The sequence below is a fragment of the Scleropages formosus genome, chromosome 8, assembly GCF_900964775.1.
Source record: "Scleropages formosus chromosome 8, fSclFor1.1, whole genome shotgun sequence".
Classification (NCBI taxonomy): Eukaryota; Metazoa; Chordata; class Actinopteri; order Osteoglossiformes; family Osteoglossidae; genus Scleropages; species Scleropages formosus.
The window spans coordinates 21030990-21051449 of record NC_041813.1 but is presented as its reverse complement, the minus strand read 5'-3'; the positions used below and the strand labels follow the sequence as shown (position 1 = coordinate 21051449).

The 20460-nt window shown below is 47.6% G+C and overlaps 1 protein-coding gene across 2 annotated transcripts; it reads left to right on the top strand.

Moving 5' to 3' along the window:
* Positions 1-1442: 1442 nt before the first annotated feature.
* On the top strand, positions 1443-19956 carry prdm1a (PR domain containing 1a, with ZNF domain). Of its 2 annotated transcripts, none has more exons than XM_018756870.2 (7): positions 1443-1646; positions 7125-7373; positions 9992-10111; positions 12512-12764; positions 15715-16706; positions 16864-16992; positions 17230-19956. In XM_018756870.2, exons 2-7 carry the CDS (start codon positions 7149-7151, stop codon positions 17800-17802), a joined length of 2292 nt encoding a protein of 763 aa, XP_018612386.1. In that variant the 5' UTR covers positions 1443-1646; positions 7125-7148; the 3' UTR covers positions 17803-19956. The 2 variants fall into 2 exon arrangements, with proteins under 2 accessions (XP_018612386.1, XP_018612385.1); XM_018756869.2 differs by lacking the exon at positions 1443-1646 and adding an exon at positions 5509-5698.
* The last annotated feature ends 504 nt before the right edge of the window (positions 19957-20460 follow it).

Here is a 20460-nt window from a genome sequence, read left to right as displayed (position 1 = left end):
TTATAGAAAACACACCTAGAAATCGGGTGACTTTGTGAACGGTTAAAGAACATCTTATACGTCACTGTTAAGTAACGTGTTTCCCAAACGTTTCCCTTGTTTTCATCCTCGAAGTCGGGCCGTGGTGGACGCGCGCGCGCGCTCGCGCGCTCGCTCGCATTCCCGTTTCCCTCGCGCTGCGCGACGCTGAAACGGTACAGCAGCGCGCGACCCCGGCGCGCCTTTCATCGGAAGTGCGAGTTTGCGCACGTGCAGAAACGCGAGAAGGTTGTGTAATAAATTGCCCTGCCACAAAAAATAACTCCATAATTTAACCACGTGGCGAGTTATACGCTCTAAAAATATTCCACATTGCAGCAAACATTTCAGTAGTAAGCTCCTTCCTTCTATATTTAATTTCTGTGAATTTTCACCATTTCATAATACACCTATCTCGTTAATTTAATTTTTCCATAACGCTTACATTTATATATATTCCAAAACTTGAGCATACATATTGCTATAGTTTATATAATATAATTGTTAAATAAGGTACATGTGAAACAATGAGCCTGATGTATAAAAAATTGTGAAAATTCGTAGGAAAAAAATAGTTTTAATTCTCACTAACGAAACAATGTTAACTGTATTTATTGTGAACCCGTATAGCACTTTTCCGGGACAGGCTCCGTACCGGCGCGACCCTGAGCAGGACAAACGCTCAAAGAAAGTGATATGAGAGTGATATGTTTCGTGTAATTTTACGGTGTATGAAGACGCAGAGAAATCCTCAGTGTAAACTGTCGTTTATGACAATTGATCATTTTTATTTTCTTACACACCACAACATGTTTTTATTGTAATTATCGCTGATAAAATCACAGGTGCTCTTGAAGTATAATAAATAGGATTCATTGTGGGAACTGACCAGTGGACGTACATTTATGTTTCAGTCGTTCCATATTATTTAGCTGCGTTTTTCCTTCTATTTTCACTAGTAAAAATTCGATGAAAATAATTCACGGTCATTTTTTGTTTTTTGAATTACCCTCATTTTATAATTGTTATGAAATCATGCAACCTCGGTAAATTTCCCATCATTACCTATTATATCATTTCTGATATTTGCTCTGATTTAAGGTGCTCATTTGAAACGCAGTGAGAACCCAACGAAATCTTTTAAAAGAACTTTTCAAAGTTTCCAAAAATTAAGAGCAAACAAACATGATGTAGATGGAACCCGGGAGTCTCCGTCTCCGAAGTCCCGTGGGGCGAAACGTAACGACGAGCGCTTTCGTTTGGCTCGCTTCGTTTGCGACGAGAGGGCTCACACACTGTGTGTGACACAGCAATAGGGCTTCGGTTCAGGGAGTCTGCGTAACAGAGTGTGTGAGAGTGTGTGAGAGCGTGTGTGTGTGTGTGTGTGAGACACTGTGTGCGTGCGCGCGCGTGTGTGTCGCGTCGTTAATCGCTCCTGCTAAGACTAATTACGGCGTTGGGTGGAGCTGGTCCGACGACACGCGGAGGTGGCGAACGGAAACTGTGAACGCGCGACGCGAGCGCTTCAGTGGACGCCGGACCGCGGAGGAAAACCGTCTCGCGGCAGCCGATAAGCTGGGATACGGGCGGCACGAGGCTGCGCGAGCGACTGATGGGCGCGCGATCAGGTAAGAGCGCGCGCGCCGCGCCGCGACTCTCACTCTCATTGGCGTCAGTTTCGCTTGCTGGTTCCGTGCGGCCAGGTGTAGCGAACAGAACGAAAACGAACTTACACACAGAGTTTTGCTCCATAAAAGGCGCCTGAGTCTCGCGAACGGTGTTTTTTTTTTTTTTTCAGCACGTGTGTGTTGGCAACATTTCCAATAATTAAACTCGCTGGCGTTTATGCGACTTGAATACTTTTTTGGACAAATTTACACGGCACTTCGGCCTGCTGCTTTAGAGACGTACTGAAGTGTTTTTTCCCTTCGAAATCTAGAAAAATACTTTCATTCTCGTCGTGCCGTAACTCGAAATGAGCGCAGACAAAAGTTGGTAAAACTGCACCAAAGAGACTAGTGCAGTCCGGCAGAAAGAAAGTATTGTTTTCTCTCCAACAGTCAAATATGTGCTTCTCCTCGGGCAGCAGAGTGTCCGGTGTACACTAGACTAGTTTTTACTCCCTATTATCACCTAACAGATCTATCTATCTATCTATTTTATCTGTATCTATGAGAAACACAGTTTGGATGCTGCGGCAGCGAAGAAGTCATTGACAGTTAGTACAGGTCCTGCTCGTGCGCGCGCCGTGGGCTCTGCCGACACCTACAATTATCACGTATTCCGGGCTGCAGCTGTCAGGGCGCGTGTCGTGTGTCCGCTGACTCGTCCGCGTCACACAGTCGCTGTCCCCGCGAAGCCCGTGCGGGACTCCGACGCGCTGTGCAAAGCGCCGTCGCGCTCCAGATGCGGCGCGTGCGGTTCGCCGGTGACTAAAACGGGCCGCCGCCGCCGTCCAGGTCCGCGGGATAAACGGCACGAAGCGACGCGTCGTGGGTCGAGCTCTTCACACCTGTCGCCGCTTGTTTACCGTGACTGCGGAGCCCTGATGAGGAGGAGAAAAGGTTTTAAAGCTTTTAAAGGTTTAAGGTTAGGTGGCGGTTGGAGCCCCGCGGCGCTGTACTTGTACTCTGTCCGGCGCGCTCTTTCGGCTTCACTCTCGGTTTCGCGCACCCGTTGCTGGGGGTCCCTCCGGGGAGGCGGCACTTTTCGTTTTTACTTCAAATATATCACACAAAAATTGTCACGCTGCCTTCTGCCTCCATGAGCACAGAGGTGTGAAAAGTAAAATAAGGTTTCAGCACCAGCTGTTTGACAGAGGACGGTAATGTAAAGGTTTCAGTTTTCTCTCTGCATGTGCGTGTGGGGGGGGTACATGTGCCAGATTCTCCACACTGACTGCACTCTCAAGCAGTCCCCCCTTAATGAAGAGGTCGATTAATCACTGGTACCCAATTGAGCGTGATTAGCCCCTGCTTGGGTTGAGCGTGGTGGAAGTGATGAGCCACCGCTGCTGCCCGGCTGCTGGCCCCTCCGTCCCGCCCCCCGGCCTCCTGCCGGACCCATGCCGTGTCTGGCCACCGCTCCAGATGGCCGGTGGGTAGACCTCAGCCGCGGAGGTGGTTGAAGAAACTAGGTCGGATTGGCAGGATTAGGAGCATTCTGGCCTCACCCCGGCCCCTGCGACGTGTGGCATGGGGGGGTGTGTCTCACGCAGACGCCGTGCTGTGCTTCACCCCCGCTCCCCCCACTCCCCCCACTCCCACTCCTACCCCAAGAGTCCCCCTCCAGCAGACTAAGCAGGGGGAGATCATAGATGTGCCTGACCTCTGTAATTCCACTAATGGCTCCTTCATTGTGGGATTATCCTGCAGAACAATGCCCCCCAACACACACACACACACACACACACACACACACACCCTACTGGGTGTGGACGAAAGTCCAAGTGAATCCAGTCTTTGTTTCGTGTGTCCTATGGTCCCAGAAAGCCAAGGGCTTCAGCATTCAGGGGTTTTAATGGCTCCCAGCAGAAAGTTCAAAGATCTCAACCCTTACTGTACAACTCAAAGTAGAAAGTACTGATCTAGCTGGTCGCCTGTTTTTAATAGATCAGTACATAGATTCTTTATTAAGACAAGGAAGAAGGAGAAGAGCAGCACTGACAGCTCAACTGGACCCGTTCCCTGCTTCAGTCTCAAACATATGTGTTCCGCGAAAGCAATTAAAGCTGTTTTTACAATGGCTTTTGATGCCTAGTGTAACAGTAACAAATTAATGTGGATTTTCCTCAAGCAAGTGAAGTAGAAACCTGTGCATGTTATTTATTGTGCACAGCCACAGTAATAGTGGTAAAGTACTCAATTCACCTCTCTTCGCACCAAGATGCCTGAGATAGGCATCGGAGGCCTCCGTAACACACACCGTGTGCACAGATATGCATGTGTTGCTGACGGTGACAGTGGTGTTGCGTGCGGTGGGTTCGCCCTGCAGCTCGTTCCCGTATCCCGAGGACAGGCCGCGCGTTTCGGAGAGACCTCTTGTTTCGCTTTGTTGTTCTTGTTGTTTATTTTTTCCGGTGTGTGTGTCGGGTCCCGTTTTCAAAGCGTGTCCCCGACTGCAACTGGCGGCCAAATGCTCCGAGACTGTCCCCTTGAACCGCGAGCCTGATGGCGCAGGTTGCCCACTGCCAGGAAGTCATTGGCTGGGAGGCTGCGAGTGATGTGGTCCGCGGCCAGTGGCTCTGTGGGAGGGGCAGGAAGGGGGGCTGGTTTTGGGTGGCCCGCCCCAGCGCCTTTCTGCACCCCCCCCATCCATTGGCCTTGTTTTCTTGTCTTCGCTATTCACCAAGTATGGCTGTCGGTGCAAAAAAAAAACACTGTTCTCCATTGTACACTGCAGTACCAGGTGTCACCGACTCCAAACGGTCCTTCGGCTAAAGTGAGGGAATAGCAGCGGCGTTGTTAAGTCAGGTATGACGCTGGAAATCGTTTTTGACTGCTGTGCCTCTGCGTTCGGCCATCAATCGCTAACTTTTGCATTAATTCACTTTTCCAACACTCCTCTCCAAAGTAACTTAGTTTTAAGCTGAGTGATTTAAGTGATTTGCTCATTTATTCAGAAGGGTAATTCTTACTGTATCAATTCAGGGTACGTACTTTGATCAAGGGTACTACAGCAGGAGGTGGGATTTGAACCTAAGTCCTTTGCGTCCAAAGTGCGGCAGCTCTTACCAGCAAGTGACCTGTTGCTAATTAGTCCTACAGCGGCGGAGATCTGTACAGGTGGACACAGTGGCACCTCCTAGAGGACATGTGGCCCAAAACTGGGTAGCTGGGGGAAGGAGTGTCCATCCCTAAAATAAGGATGCGAACCCTTTAATAGGAACAGCTGGTAACATAGTGGTTCGAGTTGCTGTCTTGGGCTCCAAAGGTTACAGGTTTGATCCCCACCTCTGGCTGGAGTACCCTTGAGCAAGGTACTTAGCCTAAATTGCTCCACTGAAAAATTACCCAGCTGTATAAACTGGTAAATAAGTGTAACCTTTACACTGTAAGTCACTTTGGAGAAACGCATGAGCTATATGAATAAATGTAATACTTGTACACCCCCACTGAATACCCATACATGGAAATTCCATCCCATTCTTAAAAAGCTGTCAGAAGAGATCGCTGGCTGTTGTTTTTAACACAAGAGCAGATGAATGTCTAGAGTGTGTGTGTGTGTGTGTGTGTCGTTGCGGTAAGTCAGAGACCTTGACACCACGACGAAAGCACTCTGGCTTCCTGTGTTGACGTTTTCTGCCAAAGCACCAAGGAGGTGACTGGAAGCGCAGAACAAGTCGTACGTCGTCTTCCATACAGAACGATCTGGGGGGAGGGAGGGAGGGAGGGGGTGGAGCAGTGGGAGGAGCCTGGGGGGAGGGAGGGATCAGAGGGCTTTCAACAAGTGGGAGAAACTCTCACGCACTCAGTCATTCAGTAAGGCAGGCACTTGGAGGACACATACTGGAGTAGCCCTTGGGGTTGGAGCGCGACTGAGGAAGAGGGGGACACCTGTCCTTTCTACAAACACACGCACGCGCACGGACAGGGAGAGAGAGAGAGAGAGAGAGAGAGCGAGAGAGAGAGAAAGGTGTCGCATGGTCAGCTCTATGTGTGGCTGTGCTCACGGTCTCCTAGTAAGTACTTGCCTTTGTGAAGAATGCTTTTTTTTTTTTTTTTAACTCATAGAAATTTACCCTCCTTTAATTGTATTTTTCTCTGTGACTTTCCTTTTTACAGTATTTTTTGTGGCTGCTGCCTTCTTTTTCGTCACTTAAAATTGTGCATGATTTGTTGGCCAGTCATCTCAGGTCATACTTTTCAAGTTAAGAAGAGAGTGTTTTAATGAGCGGAACCTCATTTAAATCAACTTCCTTTAACCTTTTAAATCAGTTGGTGACTTCGTTGAGCGAATGCCTCGGTTTCACAATATGTTTCGCACAGCTGTGGCAGTACTGAATATGAAACATTTTGTGAGTGGGGGAAAAAAAAAAAAACGATGCTATTTTTTTTCATCGCAGGCCTCTCCCGTGCGGGTTGCTATTGCTGAGTAGTTGTTTATTTAAAAAAAAAAAATTAATTAAAATTAAATTAAATATTCGGCAGAGAAAAAGCTGACGGCGAGAGACTGACACAGGTTACTGCAGTTTTAAAATGATCACTGTAGTCAGTTTTAGACATGCTTTAAAATGTGGAAAAAGTTTTTCTGTTATTATTATTATTATCCTTTTTTATGAGGGCTTACTTCGGGTTTTTTGCGGGTCCCTGGGTGCTGTCTGTCAGCTGTTTTGCCTGGCTGGCCGCAGCAGACCCTTCAGCTTCCCCAGGTTCAACCAGGAGTACAAGACATGCGTCTGGTCCCCTCCGGCCGGGGTGACCTCGCTCCCTCTCCACCACGGACAAAAACGTATCCGGAAGCCCCGAGTCCTGTTTGGGACTCCGCAGGATGCGGGGGGGGGGAGCTGTGCAGCTGGTGGCGTTTGAAGCTTGTTTTTGTCGTGCCGGTCCTGGTGGGAAGATCGCCCACACACAAGCGCAACTCCGCCCCCCGCTACTGGGCCCATTGGCCGGTTCCGCTCGTCCGCCACGCCGCTTCCAAACTTAGCTCCATTCAGTCGCAGACAGCCCTTCCTTCCTCTTCCTCCTCCTGTTTGTGACACTTTTTTTCCCCACCGTGCGGAGCGGGAGCCTGGAATGCCCTAATGCCCTGACCGTGCAGAGGAGCTCGACAGGCCAGTCTGGGCCGCGTAAGAACCGTGGCGATGGGAGGCGAACGCTGCTCTCACACGCCTATGAACAAAGACAAGCGTTCACGTGAATTTTACGCGATTCCATTTCTTTGGACGTCCCGTTTGTTTGGATGTGTAGCAAGCATGCTTTTTTGATCTCTTCTACCTCGGCTCTTTATTTTTATTTATTTATTTATTTATTTTTTAAAGCAACACAGTAAGAGCAGGGTACGTGGGATCTTGCGTCCTGCCTGTCACTGCATTTTCAGGGCAACCGCTAGTTGGACTTTTTAGCTGACTGATCCCTCACCATTTTTATCCCCAACCCCACCAGGCTGCCTCTCAGCATAGTTCAACCATGTGGACCACTGAGGGCGCACCCCATCCTGAACCCGTCTCCATGGTAATGGACGTCATCGACGCTGACATGACCATGTGGACGGAGGCAGAGTTTGAAGAAAAGTGCACCTACATCGTGAAGGACAGCCCGCTCGAGGGAGTCCCGGAAAGCACCAGTCTGACCAGAGCCGAGGCCTCGCTGCCCCGCAACCTGCTGTTTAAACACCCTCCCGACTCCAAAGAGGTAGGTTGGCAGCATGCGCGCACGCACATAAGTACGCTCGCACACCTATTCACGCACATTTTGTCACCCAGAGGTACTCTTTCGGATCCAAGCTTCTACACCTGAAACCACATTAATGCAGCCCGTCGCATCATGACACAGAGACGCGGGAAGAACCAGGCTTGACTCAAGTCTGTTTCATAAGTCTGGCTTCCCTGGGGGAGTTGTCTCCTTGCAGAGCTGGGGCTGTAGCTGCGAGCAGAGCATGATCTACTGTGTCTGACACTTGAGAGATCTTGCTCGGAGCAGATGGGTGAGGCGGTGGGTAGGGTTACCAGGGGCTGCAGCGTGTGCCTCAATCTCAACTAGAAAGCTCCCGTGCCGTGATTCATCTGTACAGGTGTGATCACTGACCTTACAGGCTTTTTCTCTCCAGTTTGGGGCAGTTTTCAATGGGCCAATGATCTGCTAAGGGTTAGCGATGTACTGGAGTCTGTTTCATTGGACCATTATTATCATTGTTACTGTTATTATTCACTGTTATTTAGCTGATGTTGTCTAAAGCAAGTTGCCATGTTAAGGTTGAACGACGAGTTGCTTACAATTATTCACCCATTTATAGAAGTGGTTCATTTTTACTCTGTCATTCCGGATGATGGGGTCCGAACCTCCCGCAGTAATCAAAGAGCTGCTTTATTCCTCCACATCTGTTATTTTGTCACGTTACGTCTGAGGTCCCGTAGACTGACCATGAACTAACTTTAATTCACGAGCTTGCTGTCGGGAAACGGAAGGCGATGGAGAAGAAGCCTCTGCATCAGTCGCAAGACATCCAGACAGCAGCATAAACCAGTTAATAAGTGATCCTGAAGTTCCACTGATCTGCTTGCATTTATTTAGTCAAAAACTCTGTGGAACATATAGATTACCCGGGAGGGGGATTTCCTCATCGCTTTCAAGTGAAGCGTTTGTGCGCGATTCGAGCAGCAGGTTACAAAGTGCCGTGAGCTTTGCTCGGCATACGAGCTAGGAGGGGAAGGGGGAAATGGCAGGGGACACGAGTGCAGCGTCTCTCTTCAGATACTGCTGCTTCTTGAGAGATCAGGGCAGCGGGCTGTGCGTAATCCCACAGCGAGACGGCCCGTTTCAGCCACATAATGGCCCTTGTGTTTTTCTGAAAACATCAGCTTGTCTTTGAAGTCCTTTATCTGAAAGCTACAAAAGGCTCTATAATTTCAGGTGTTGATTCATCTTCTCAAGGTATTTTATTTATCTACATCTCACTATGGGGTGCGCAACCTCCATTACCCAGCACCCTGCTTCGCACACGACAGCTGGGGCTTTTGGGAACTTCTGCTGCCCTTCCGCCTACTTGGGCTAAACTTTAGCTGTTGTGCATGACCCTTCGGCTAGCTGGCCAGGTTAAGGGGAAGGAACAAGAGGAGAGATAGTGAGAGAAAGGATAAACATTCTGTCACGCACCTTATGGTCTTCCAGCCGCTGGGACTAGGTATTCAGGATGGTTTTGATCCCCATCGACTGTGTTCCACCATTCTGCTAAGGTGGGCGAAAAAGTCCTGAAAAGTCCTGGCCAAACGTAGTGCTTTACTTAAAAAAAAAAAAATCAACGGTGGGGCACATAGAGGTTACAGAGACAGGCCATGGGTAGGCTGGGGTGGTGCTGGTGGACTCTGATCCTGTGACCCCAGATGGCCTTTGCTGATAGCAGCCACTGAGTGTTTGAGAGATGCCTTCAGAAAAGAAGGATGGCTCTGGATATCACAGCCCCTCTTTACCTGAGCTCAGTGAAGCGTCCCGCTATGGACTTCAATTCAGCGTTACCACCCAGCTGGAACAGCTTCATTTCTGCTCTGCCCACATTGGCCCTACAAGGAAAGCAGTGCATTTGAAAATAATACATTTTTAAACTCTTAAAATATCAGCTGCTGCCGGTAATTCTTAGTTGAATGGCGACGGGGATTCGCGTCTGTGCAGGTGTAACAAACTGGTCATGAGACACAGTGCGCTTGAGGTCACGGACCCGCTTTCTGTGTTTTCCCAGAGAAGTAACTGAATTGTTTAAAGGAAGCCACAATTTTGCCACAGTCCCGGTGGAATTTCCATGCGGGTCTCCAGGATCGGTTCGCTTTATTCGGAGAAAACGGCCTGTTAATTTTCCTTCGGTTTTTCTTATTTTCACTTTTGCTCCTGATGAGGAAGTGGTCTTCCCGGGCTACTTCCTTGCGCGCAGCTTTCGGCTGGAGCACAGGAAGCCAGGAAGCCAGTCCTTTCCAGCCACCCATCTCAACAACAATGACGTGAAACTGGAACCTGCATTGGCCCAAATATTCCATATTTGGGCATCCAGTGCAATCTCTATAGATGGGGAAACAGTTACACGTGTGACTGGTGTTATAGTTGCATGAGGGAAAAACTCTTGACACAGAAGAAGAGGCATAATGGACTCTGCTGTGGCCACTGGAATGATCTAATCATTGTCAGCTAACCATGTGACATAACATGCCTGACTTAAGCAAGGTCTTTGTCCGAGTGACCGTTCGCTTTTCATTTAGTTTGGTCAGCAGATTGTCAGCACTCGCATGCCAATATCTCATTAATGTTACTTCCTCTGTCCTCAGGTGATTGGCGTCGCAAGCAAGGAGTACATTCCTAAGGGTACTCGCTTTGGCCCCCTGGTGGGCCAGTGCTACACTGCAGAGTCTGTGCCCAAGGACGCCAACAGAAAGTACTTCTGGAGGGTGAGTGTGTGGTGTAACACTTGTGCGCTCTTCCATCTCCTGCTTCGCATAAAGTGGGCTTCCATAGAAAGCTTGGAAAACCTCAGAACTTTTGGCAAGTAGGCCTGGTCTTGAGCTTTTGTGCAGTGATGAAAACAAAAAAACACTGTCAGATTTTTTTTTTTTTTGTAATTGCTAATGACAGCATTTCTTTTCCAGTGAGCACCATAAATATGATGCTGTCAGTATTGAGAATGCAAGCTAAAATGCCAGAAATAGTATTTAGAATGAAAAACAATGGTGCGGGAGATTTTTTTTGTTTTATATACCGAAAAGTATGGACAGAAATATCTGTTTGGCTTCCCTCCGCTCCGCTCTGCATGGTGTCTGTGACGCTGACGGCCGGCCTGCTCCAAACTGCCAGTAAAGCATCGCATCGTGCTGTCTTGCACTGACTCAGCGAGGAAGTGGCTTGGGGCTGCAGCGTCTGCAGATGTTGTTGGGCAGAGAAGGGAAACTGCCGTGTAACGACAGCAAAGCAGCGCAGATGGGAGGGTATCTTGACGTGTGGTGTGTGCAATGCCAAACGGACACTGTGGGAACGCAGACACGCCGTATAGTTACACCAAGCACACTCTATAGTGCAGATGGCGAAGCAATACAGGTGCATGGACCTGTTGAAGGGCAAATCCAGTCTCAGTGCTGCACTGGCGTGCAGAGTCACTCTGAGCACTTGTCCCATGGTAGTGGGCAAGGAGAAGTGAGAACAGCTCACCTCCTACAGGAGAAGAACAAAGGGTGGAGAAAATATTTTGCTCTTGTGTAGGCAACAAATTAATCATTTGGGTATGAATGCAGTAACAGGCACAAACACTCCGTACGTACCATTTATGTAATTTTTTGCTGTTGAGGAAAGTGTATTTATTTTGGTCTTGGTTTTTTACATGAGGTGTATTATTCCTTCCTCCCAATACGTAGTTTTGGTTTTGGATTTACTAAATCGGTCGTACCTACAGTAAATTGTGAAGTGGAAACATTTTAGTGACAAAGCCCTTCGAGGTAGCCTTTAAAAGCAAGCGTTTACAGTGTAGTCCTCAGACTTGACGTCTCTGTTCCTGCAAATGACAGGTTGAGAAGTCCTCAGGCCTCCCCCTAACCCCCTCCGGCACTGCAAAAATTAAAAAAAAAAAAAACGAAAACATTTCTAGCCCTCTTACCACTGAACCAAGTGACACCATTCACCACCTGTTTGATTCAGCCCCTCACTGCAAGAACACCACATAGACGCGTATCGCACCCTCATCTCTTTGATGAGACCACAGTCACTTCCCCCTTTCTCCTCATACAGGAAGTCATTTCAGCAAACATAGAAAAGAAAAGTGGTTCTTAAAAAAGACTGTTGAGAAACCCTCGATTCTCTTGAGTTTTTTTGTCCAATGAGTTTGTCTGCTTTCGGATGTTGTTAAACATCTGTGAAGGGAAGGCAGACATGCTACTATGCTTTGTGCCACTCCAGCACTGAGCTGAGAAGCCTGTGTTGGTTTAGCCTGGTCCTACCTGGCCTGGTGGAGACCATCTCGCCGACTAGTCAAAAGTACTGTACCAGCATTGACTCCCAAGCCAGTAGAAAAAACAACAAGAACAATTTTTTTGTGTTAAATGATTTTGTATTAAAGAATTTCATATCAGGACCATGAAATATGAAGCCCCAATTTTCTGAATATCGTATTAATACCATTTCAGTTTATTACACACCTTATTCTAGTTTTAATTTTTAAGTTATTAAATCAATAATTTGTAATACAAAAAAAAGAACCTCTAAATCAGGGGTAATCATTTATTGTGTAATAATGGTTATTATAAAATAAATTGTTCTGCTCCAGTTGTAAGGCCATATACGTAACTGAATGGAAGTTGCTTTCAATGGAAGTATCTGCTAAGTCAGTAAACTGTGAGAATGTAAAATATTTTGCATGCACCCTGGCACAGAAATGAGTCATGTCAGACAATGAGGTCAACTAAATAAAGAACCAGTGGTAATAATAATAATTAATGAAGTGAATGTATGATGTGAAGCGAGAATCAGGGCTGTGTGGGTGGACCCAGGGGCTGCAGATTCAGTGTGAGATTGTGGGTGACATCATGGTGACAAAGCTGACTCAGCTCCTAAGCCTGAGGACGTGGGGCTGTTTCTTTCCCACCCATCCGTGACGAGTATCTGCCTGCAAACCATCATCACACAGCTGCCCCCCTCCCCCCTGCCTTCACCAGATATATTCACTCCACAGAAAGCGACAGGAACATCTGCTTTACTGGTTAATCTAGGGTGCTTAAAGTTTTGTGTTTGTGTTTTTTTAATTTACTTTAAATGTCCTCAGGTGAGTACTCTAATGTATGCTTAAACTCTCCCTCTCCTTTCAGATCTACTCAAAGGGTGAGTTCATCCACTTTGTAGATGGGCTGGATGAGAGTAAGAGCAACTGGATGCGCTACGTGAACCCAGCACACACAAAGCAGGAGCAGAACCTGGCAGCCTGCCAGAGTGGCATGAGCATCTACTTCTACACAGTGAAGCCCATCCTGCCCCACGAGGAGCTGCTGGTGTGGTACTGTCCCGAGTTTGCTCAGCGCCTCAACTACCCACCCACTGGGGAGCTTATGATGGAGAAACTCAGTAAGTCATACCTAAGTCTACTCTACTTCAGTCATTATCAGTTATAATGATAATAAACAATAGTGGTTTTTCAATCTTTAACCTATACTTGGCAAAGTTCTAAATCCCCACATTATCTACTTGGTGAGCATCTCACGGGTTCAGAAACATATGGTTTTGGTCTTATTGTTAAATGTGAATCAAGAAGAGCAACTATGTGCAAAAAGAAACAATGCTATGCATTTGTTCCCTAAACCTGCGTGAAGTGTACGGGATCCCTTGGGGCTGTGCGTTCTGGCAGGTACAAAGAAAATGCAGGGGCCCGACTCCTGAGAGTCGCTGGCTCACCACCCCGCCCCGGGTAGTAGTGTTATGAGTGCTTTTAAAAGTCGTGTTTTCGTCAGATGCCTCACGGACATAACCTAGTAATGATGGCATTTAATCACACCGGGCTTCCAGGGTAATGCCACAGTCATCGGCAGTTAAACACACTCTTTCAACATTAAAGGTTGCCCAACATGTTCTTTGTGTTGTTTGTGGTAATAAAAGCCTTTGTGTTTGAGAGAGCTGGAGACGAGAGGAAAGGCCGCAGACAAGATTTCGCCCTGAGGTTTAAAGAGGCCAGACCAGTCTCTGACTCCTTCTCCCCAGGGGGGTACTGCAGTGTGGGGGTATTGAGGGGCTGTCCTGAGATGTACCAAACTGCAATCGATTCAGATTCCTCCTTTTCCTTTACCAGGGGCTCACGGGTGTACAGCTTTCCTTGCACATCCTACACTGATGTCAGCTATAAGCTGCCAGTGCAGTCATAGCAGAACCATCTTCTGTAGCTCAACCCATATAGGAATGGATTATTTAGTCAGCCTGTGAAGCTGCACTTTCACTCTGATTGGATGTTAGAGATGGATGTCTCTGGCTATGGCGGTTACAATTCCTTGATACAGGCAGCATGAATTGCTGGGCTCTTGGATGCTTAAATATACCGAGAATCCCATAGAAACAAGTCCACATGCACAGGAGAGTACTTGAGTATTCTGATTTTAAATTGCCTTCCCCAGACAAACATACACACAGTGTTCTCCCTACTCTGTGTGATGATGTGAGGAGGGAGGGTAGGAGTGCTGACAGCTCTCTGGCACGACTCCCTGATTTATTTTGCACTTAGAAAGGAAAAAGAAAAGGGAGGAGGAAGCCTCCCCCATTGACTACTTGAACTTCCTGGCGTCCTGGACTCGCTGACAGATTGATATCTGCGATCGCTGGCTGTTTGTTCTGTGGGAGTTAGAGGGGGAGGCAGCTTGGGACCAGGACTGTCACCTAAGCAATGGTGGGCTGGAGAAGCTTGCTCAGTGTTTACCCACTGCTGCTGTCCCGCAATGCGAAGGGGGAAGATAAGGTATGACCTGATCCCTTCCACCACTGTCACTGTTCGAGAGGGAGTGTGAGGTCCATTGTAAAAGTGCCTGCCCCCACAAGTGCCCCTTAAAGACTGAGGCTTACCTCAGAATATCAAGGTGCTTCCACAATAAAAAATAAATTTCAGGCATAGTCCCTTTTTGAGTTTCTTCAGGTATTCAGGTATGTGTGTTGCAGGTTGCATACCTTTTAAGAAAGAAAACAAATGTGAACTCTAGGCTCCTCCTACGAACAATGACTAAGCTTTAACAACAAAGATAACATCTATCACTTGAGTGCAGCAGGTTTCTGTGGGTATTTAATGTAAATGAGCATCGGAAAAGCAACACACTTCCAAGTTAAAAGCACTCCAGATAATCCAACCTTTCATCGCAACGGAGCTATTTAGTAGGCTCAGACAGTGAGACCGAGTACGCACCACCGGTTAACCTTTTACCAGAGACAACAAGAGAGGCCAGAGAGATGTTTGACTGTAAGGTTTGTTTGACCCTATTGAGAGTGTGACCACTGTGTGTGTGTGTGTGTGTATGTGTGCTTTCGGATAATTTGTTGTCCAATTGTGATGCTTCCTTTCACACGTCTTGACTGACAGGTTCTGAGAGACTCTTTTCGGGTTGTTATTGACATGTAGAGCCTCCGGGGAACGGATGACCGATGCTCGTCACACTCTGGAGGAGTGTAAACGTCTGAGCTGGACACTTTTAATCGGCCACTTTGTCAGGAGGTGTTTGTAATGGAGGCGGCTGGGGGTCGAGAGGGACAGAGGCTTTGTGTGGATCTCTCTCAGCAGGATGTGTTCAGTCAGCCCCCCTTAAACACGATCTTATCTGACCTGTTGGCACTATCCAAGAGAGCTCCTTCTCCTCTGCCCCATTTCCTGCTTCCCTGCCCACTCCACTTCAAGAATCACAGTGACAAGTAAATGTAACACATTTTTTGTCATGGTTAAAATACCAAGTTCTCAAAACTTACTGAACTTGATTTTATGATTTTCTTACTTGAAGATCCAAAAGAATTTAATTGTTCTTAAAAGAGATTAGTTTACCACGTGTTTTAAAAATCACGCTGCCTTTGTAAGGGTTTGATGGCATGTGTCACAGTGGATGTGAGACTGTCAGAGCTCACAGCTTAGCTTTGTGGCAACACCCCGCTTTGGTTCGCTGACCGCGGCGGTCCAGCTGGCGAGGAAAGGCGCTCGTTGCGGTTTGGCTTGGTTCGGCGGCTTCATGGCGGTTGCACCCCACGCCCCTCCTGCCTCCTCCCTCACGGGAATGCTTGTCCCAGTGACACCCAGAAATGCAGTTTCACTCATTTCTGTTGTTCCTGCACAAGCTGATGAACTTCAACAGGCATATGAAACAGTGTCTCACCCGTACTAACGCACACGGGACATGACGGATTAATCGTGATTCTGAATTTGTTCCACAGATAGCAAGCTGTTATAAATAAGCAAACCAGAAAGGAAAGGAAATCCTCTGGGAAAGAACAAGGTAGTGAAAGTCTTGGCATTGCGTGGTTAACTGTGATTAACTCAGCTTTGTCACTGTCCCCACAGAACAGACTTTGATGGAGGACAAGCAGACATCTGAGCCTGACCCGGTCCATGAGAAGAGCTCCGGGAAGAGGGAGCACAGTGTCTCAGAAATCCTCAGAGGAACCCGGCATGAACCCAGTCGGCCTCTGGCCATGCGGCCCATCCGCTCGGACAGCTCACCATGCCGTACGGGCAGCCCAGAGCGAACCTTTTACCCACGAATAATCTACCCATTGCAGCCCCCTGCCACAGTTTTCAACCACAGCTACGCAGCTCATTCTCCGGGTCAGTCCTCAGCCACGCCCAGCCCCACGGCTAGTAGCAGTCCGGAGACCAGCCCTCTCGGTAGCCCTGGGCTGTCGCCTCCAGCACCCTCATCGCAGGAGCAGAAAGAGGGCTTTTTCCCAACTACACTGTACAGTCGAGGTTTTGGACATTACCCTGGCTATTCCCCCCCTGGCCACATATCTTCGGCCTTCTACCCCAGCCCCCATTATCCTCGTTACCTGCTGCCACACTATCCTGTGGGCTGCAGTACCATAAATGGAATTTCCGGGAGTGGTCTGTTCTCCCGAATGTATCCAATGTACAACAACCTGCTCCCAGGGGGTGCTTTGCCACCCCACATTTCTTTTCCTCCTAGCATGCTGCCCCAAGAAGGGAGTCGGCATTTCTTGCTTCCTATGCCTGATCCCACCCATCGGGACCTCCTATCAGCACCCACCAGTGCCTTCTCTGCAGCTACCCCTGTGAAGAACACACCTCCACGTGTACCAAGCAGTGGGTCCCCTACTGCTGGCGCAGCAGCATCCACCGACCGCGTACCCACCAAGCCCACCCCAGCCTTACTGGCTACGGGCCGTACCACTGAGGAGGCCATCAACCTTAGCAAACTGAAGCGTGGCAACACTGGCTACAAGACACTCCCTTACCCCTTGAAGAAGCAGAATGGAAAGATCAAGTACGAGTGCAACATTTGCAGCAAGACCTTTGGCCAGCTCTCCAACTTAAAGGTATGCGTTTACTCATTGTGAACAGCTTTAGAAAAGGATTTTGAGTTTATGCTGCTTTGTAGAGCTTTGACTTTGAAAAGGTACAGTGTGTTATGGAAATATTGCACATGATTTATGTCCATCTCTAATATATTTATCTCCTTCTACCTCTCCACAGGTACATCTCAGAGTCCACAGCGGGGAGAGACCCTTCAAGTGTCAGACCTGCAGTAAAGGCTTTACCCAGCTTGCCCACCTGCAGAAACACTACCTGGTTCATACAGGAGAGAAGCCACATGAATGCCAGGTGAGAGACCAGAACCTTGGAGGAATTTGTCAACCAGCAAATTTTCTGTATTAGAAAGTTCATGTCAGTCTTGCAAAATCCCATTCTGATACTTTCGAGTCCTGCGTTTCCATCGGTGTTGGATGCTTTTGATGTAACTGTATGGGAACCACACTTATGGTGGCATCCATAGGATGCCTTCTATGTCAAATTGCAGTGACTTACCATTCACCACTTCCCCTTACCCCTGGCCTCTAGGTGTGTCACAAGCGCTTCAGCAGCACCAGTAACCTGAAAACTCATCAACGGCTGCACTCTGGCGAGAAGCCCTACCAGTGCAAGCTGTGCCCGGCCAAATTCACACAGTTTGTCCATCTTAAACTCCATAAGCGGCTTCATTCACGTGATCGGCCTCACACCTGCCTGCACTGTCACCACAGCTACATCCACCTCTGTAGCCTCAAGGTCCACCTCAAGGGCCACTGTCCTGCTGCACCTACCAAGCCTGGACGACCCCTTGAGCAGCTCAGTCGTATCAATGAGGAGATTGAGAGGTTTGATCTCAGTGACAATGCTGATCGTCTGGAGGAAATGGACAGCGTAGATGTGGAGAGCATGGTGGAAAAGCAGATCCTCAACATGCTCTGGACGGAGATGGACCTCAAGGCTTCCTACCACAAGAGTAGCGGTGGAGAGCTGCTGTCTTCCAGCTATGGTGGCCTCTACGAGTCCAGCAACGAGACCTCAGTTATCAAGATGCGCCGCAGTAGCCCTCTACCTCTCCTCCCGGTCAAGGTCAAACAGGAATCCATTGAATCCATGGAGCCTTGAAGCCTACCACATCTGTCTTTGCTGCAGAAATTGTGACACAAACTGTGTTTCTGAGAGCCAATAAGCCTGGAGCTGTGGGTGTATATAGTTTCTTTTGTTGCGTGAGGCCTTGGCTGCTCAGTCAGGGACTTAAGTACTCAGGGCTCAATGAGGCACTGCCTTGGACCACTTTTGGTCTTCTTCCTTACGCTTTGTTTCAACACTTTCGTTAAAGACAATCATGTACCTGTGGTTAATATTATTGTCATTATTTCTCATTTTCTTCAGTTATTATGTATCCTTAATTTATTATTCAATTTGTCAGTCTAAAGTGAAACTTGGAAATATTGTTTACAATGACTGGATAACTCATTGTAATTATGTCTTATGTCTAATGTTTATGTGGCCATTCTTTCATAGAAACTTTTTGTTCCTTAAGGTGATTTTTTAGAACATTGTAAGGGAGAGGTGTTTTAGAGATCAGGACAATTCAGTATTCAGGGTTTCTATGTTTGTCCATTTCCACCTGTTCACCTGCTTTTTAAGTTTTTGTCTTTGCATTGCCAAATGTGGACATTTGAAATGCTGAATGATTGACTCAGTTTAGGTTTTGTTCGTGTTCTACACACTTTGCTTTCCCTTTCCTTAGTATGCATATTTGTGCTGAATTTTACTTATTTAATTCCTATGAAAGGGCATTTTGTATATTTTCATCAACAGTTACCTCAATGTGTGTGTGTCCAGAAGGAAGAGGGAGCGGCTGTAATATTTATTGCTTTGCTACTTGAAGATTGAAAACCAAAATGTAGAGTCCAGCTTTCAGCTTGGCCCAAAGAGCTGGAGAAATCAATTTAGATGTAGCATGTCGGTTGCAAGGCCGAGAATCCTTTATTTATAGTGGTCTTTAACATGATTTTGTCGATACCAAAAGGAGAGAATTGATCATAGTAAGATTCTGTCTTGGATTTGTAGCTAGTTACCAAAGTTTAACTTGATTTCATTTCAAACACCAAAAATGAAAAACAAAGCAAATGCGTGTGTATGTAGTGTTAGTTATCAGGTTGTGATGTTCTGTAGATTTTGTTATGTTTGTTTTGTAATTTGCCCCTCTGCTCTCATGAGCAGCACAGACCAAAGCACTCCGGTCAGTTGTGTTTTAACTGCATCCTTACTCTGCCGGTGCTTTTCACTGACACCATTTGGGTAACAAATGTTTTTTTTTTTTGTTAAGATGTTTGATATGAACATGTATCTACGGAAATGTGCCTGTTACTGAGAGCAGGGGCTTGTGTTTAACAGGACGGGTCCCCCTTATTTCTGACCTTTGACCAAAGTTTCACTCAAGATCTTCCGCTTTAATATTTTGAGTCCCCCCACTCCCTTTACGTTTACATACCCGTTTACATGATTTATTTATGTGCGACATGTCAAAATGCAAATTAAAATATAAATGTTCATTGATCCACAGAGGGACTGTATCTGTGTGTGGTGCCTGGTGGGTGCTCAACTGTAGGATTGGTGCTCTTTTACAGGGTTCTCTCACCACGGTTAGCCGCCTCAGGTTGAGTGGGAACGTCCACAACGCTTGACACGAGAGAACACAGACGGTCCGTGTGTCCCTTCTTCGAACTACTAACTTCTCATGAACTAAAATAAAGGTTTTTTTTTTTTTTTTTTTTTTAAAAAGTAGACCCAACAGCTTCCCACATTGTGAAAGGCGCGGGGGTAAAAATGATAGTAAATCCTCGCGCGCTTCTTTTCCCGCGGTCAGGCGGGCGCTCTCGCGGAGGCACGCAGCCGAGCGCGCGCGACGAGCGGAGAACCACAGGAGAAACGCGAGCGCAAGGTAACAACCCGGCAGCCAAACGCCGCAGCCTTTTCAGCGAGCGTCCGCGGTTAGGGTCTGTAAGTTACGCCTCGGAGAATTACTTCAGATCATATTTTCTTTGCCCCCAGCAGCAGCGTATTTTTGGTGAAGTGGACGCGGGCGAACGCGCTGCGGCACGTCGCGAGGTTGAATCACTTTCTTGATCTGATTTATTTAGGAAGGTCAAGCAGCACGAACCGGTACTCCGGCGTCAAAACGAAACCCCCCGCGGAGCTCTCCCCTTATTTCACTACGCATTTCTGTCCGACGGTATCTTTCCAGTCTCGATTTTACCAGCGAAACCTCGCGGCGAGCTGTTGACACAGCACGTTCCAGCGCCGCGGGTGACGTCACGACGCGCGCGCCCTGCTGTGTAACCGAAATACGGTAGGCGAGAGAGAGAGAGAGAGAGAGAGAGAGAGAGAGAGAGAGTGTCAGTCGCAGACACACACACGCAAACACACACGGGCTTCCCTCGCTTTTTCCTGCTAAGACGAAGCGTAAGCGCGCTGCTGGGGTCGGAATCGCGAAACCACACTAATAAAACAAAGTGTCCGTGATCTCATCATGTGTATTGTGTACCTGCCCAGAAGAACACCTGAGGCTCAAGTCGCAGCATCGTCCCGCTGTTCGTCTTTTTCAAAAATAATCATGCATATAAAACTGATGATATCCAAAATTATAATTATAAAATAACAATAAAAGCGTCAGCTCGGTAGGTAAATGTGAGTGTAATGTAAAATATACACTGAGTTAGTGAGACGGAAGAAAGCACTACAGATACTGTAAAAAGCAGCGAAGGTGATGCATTT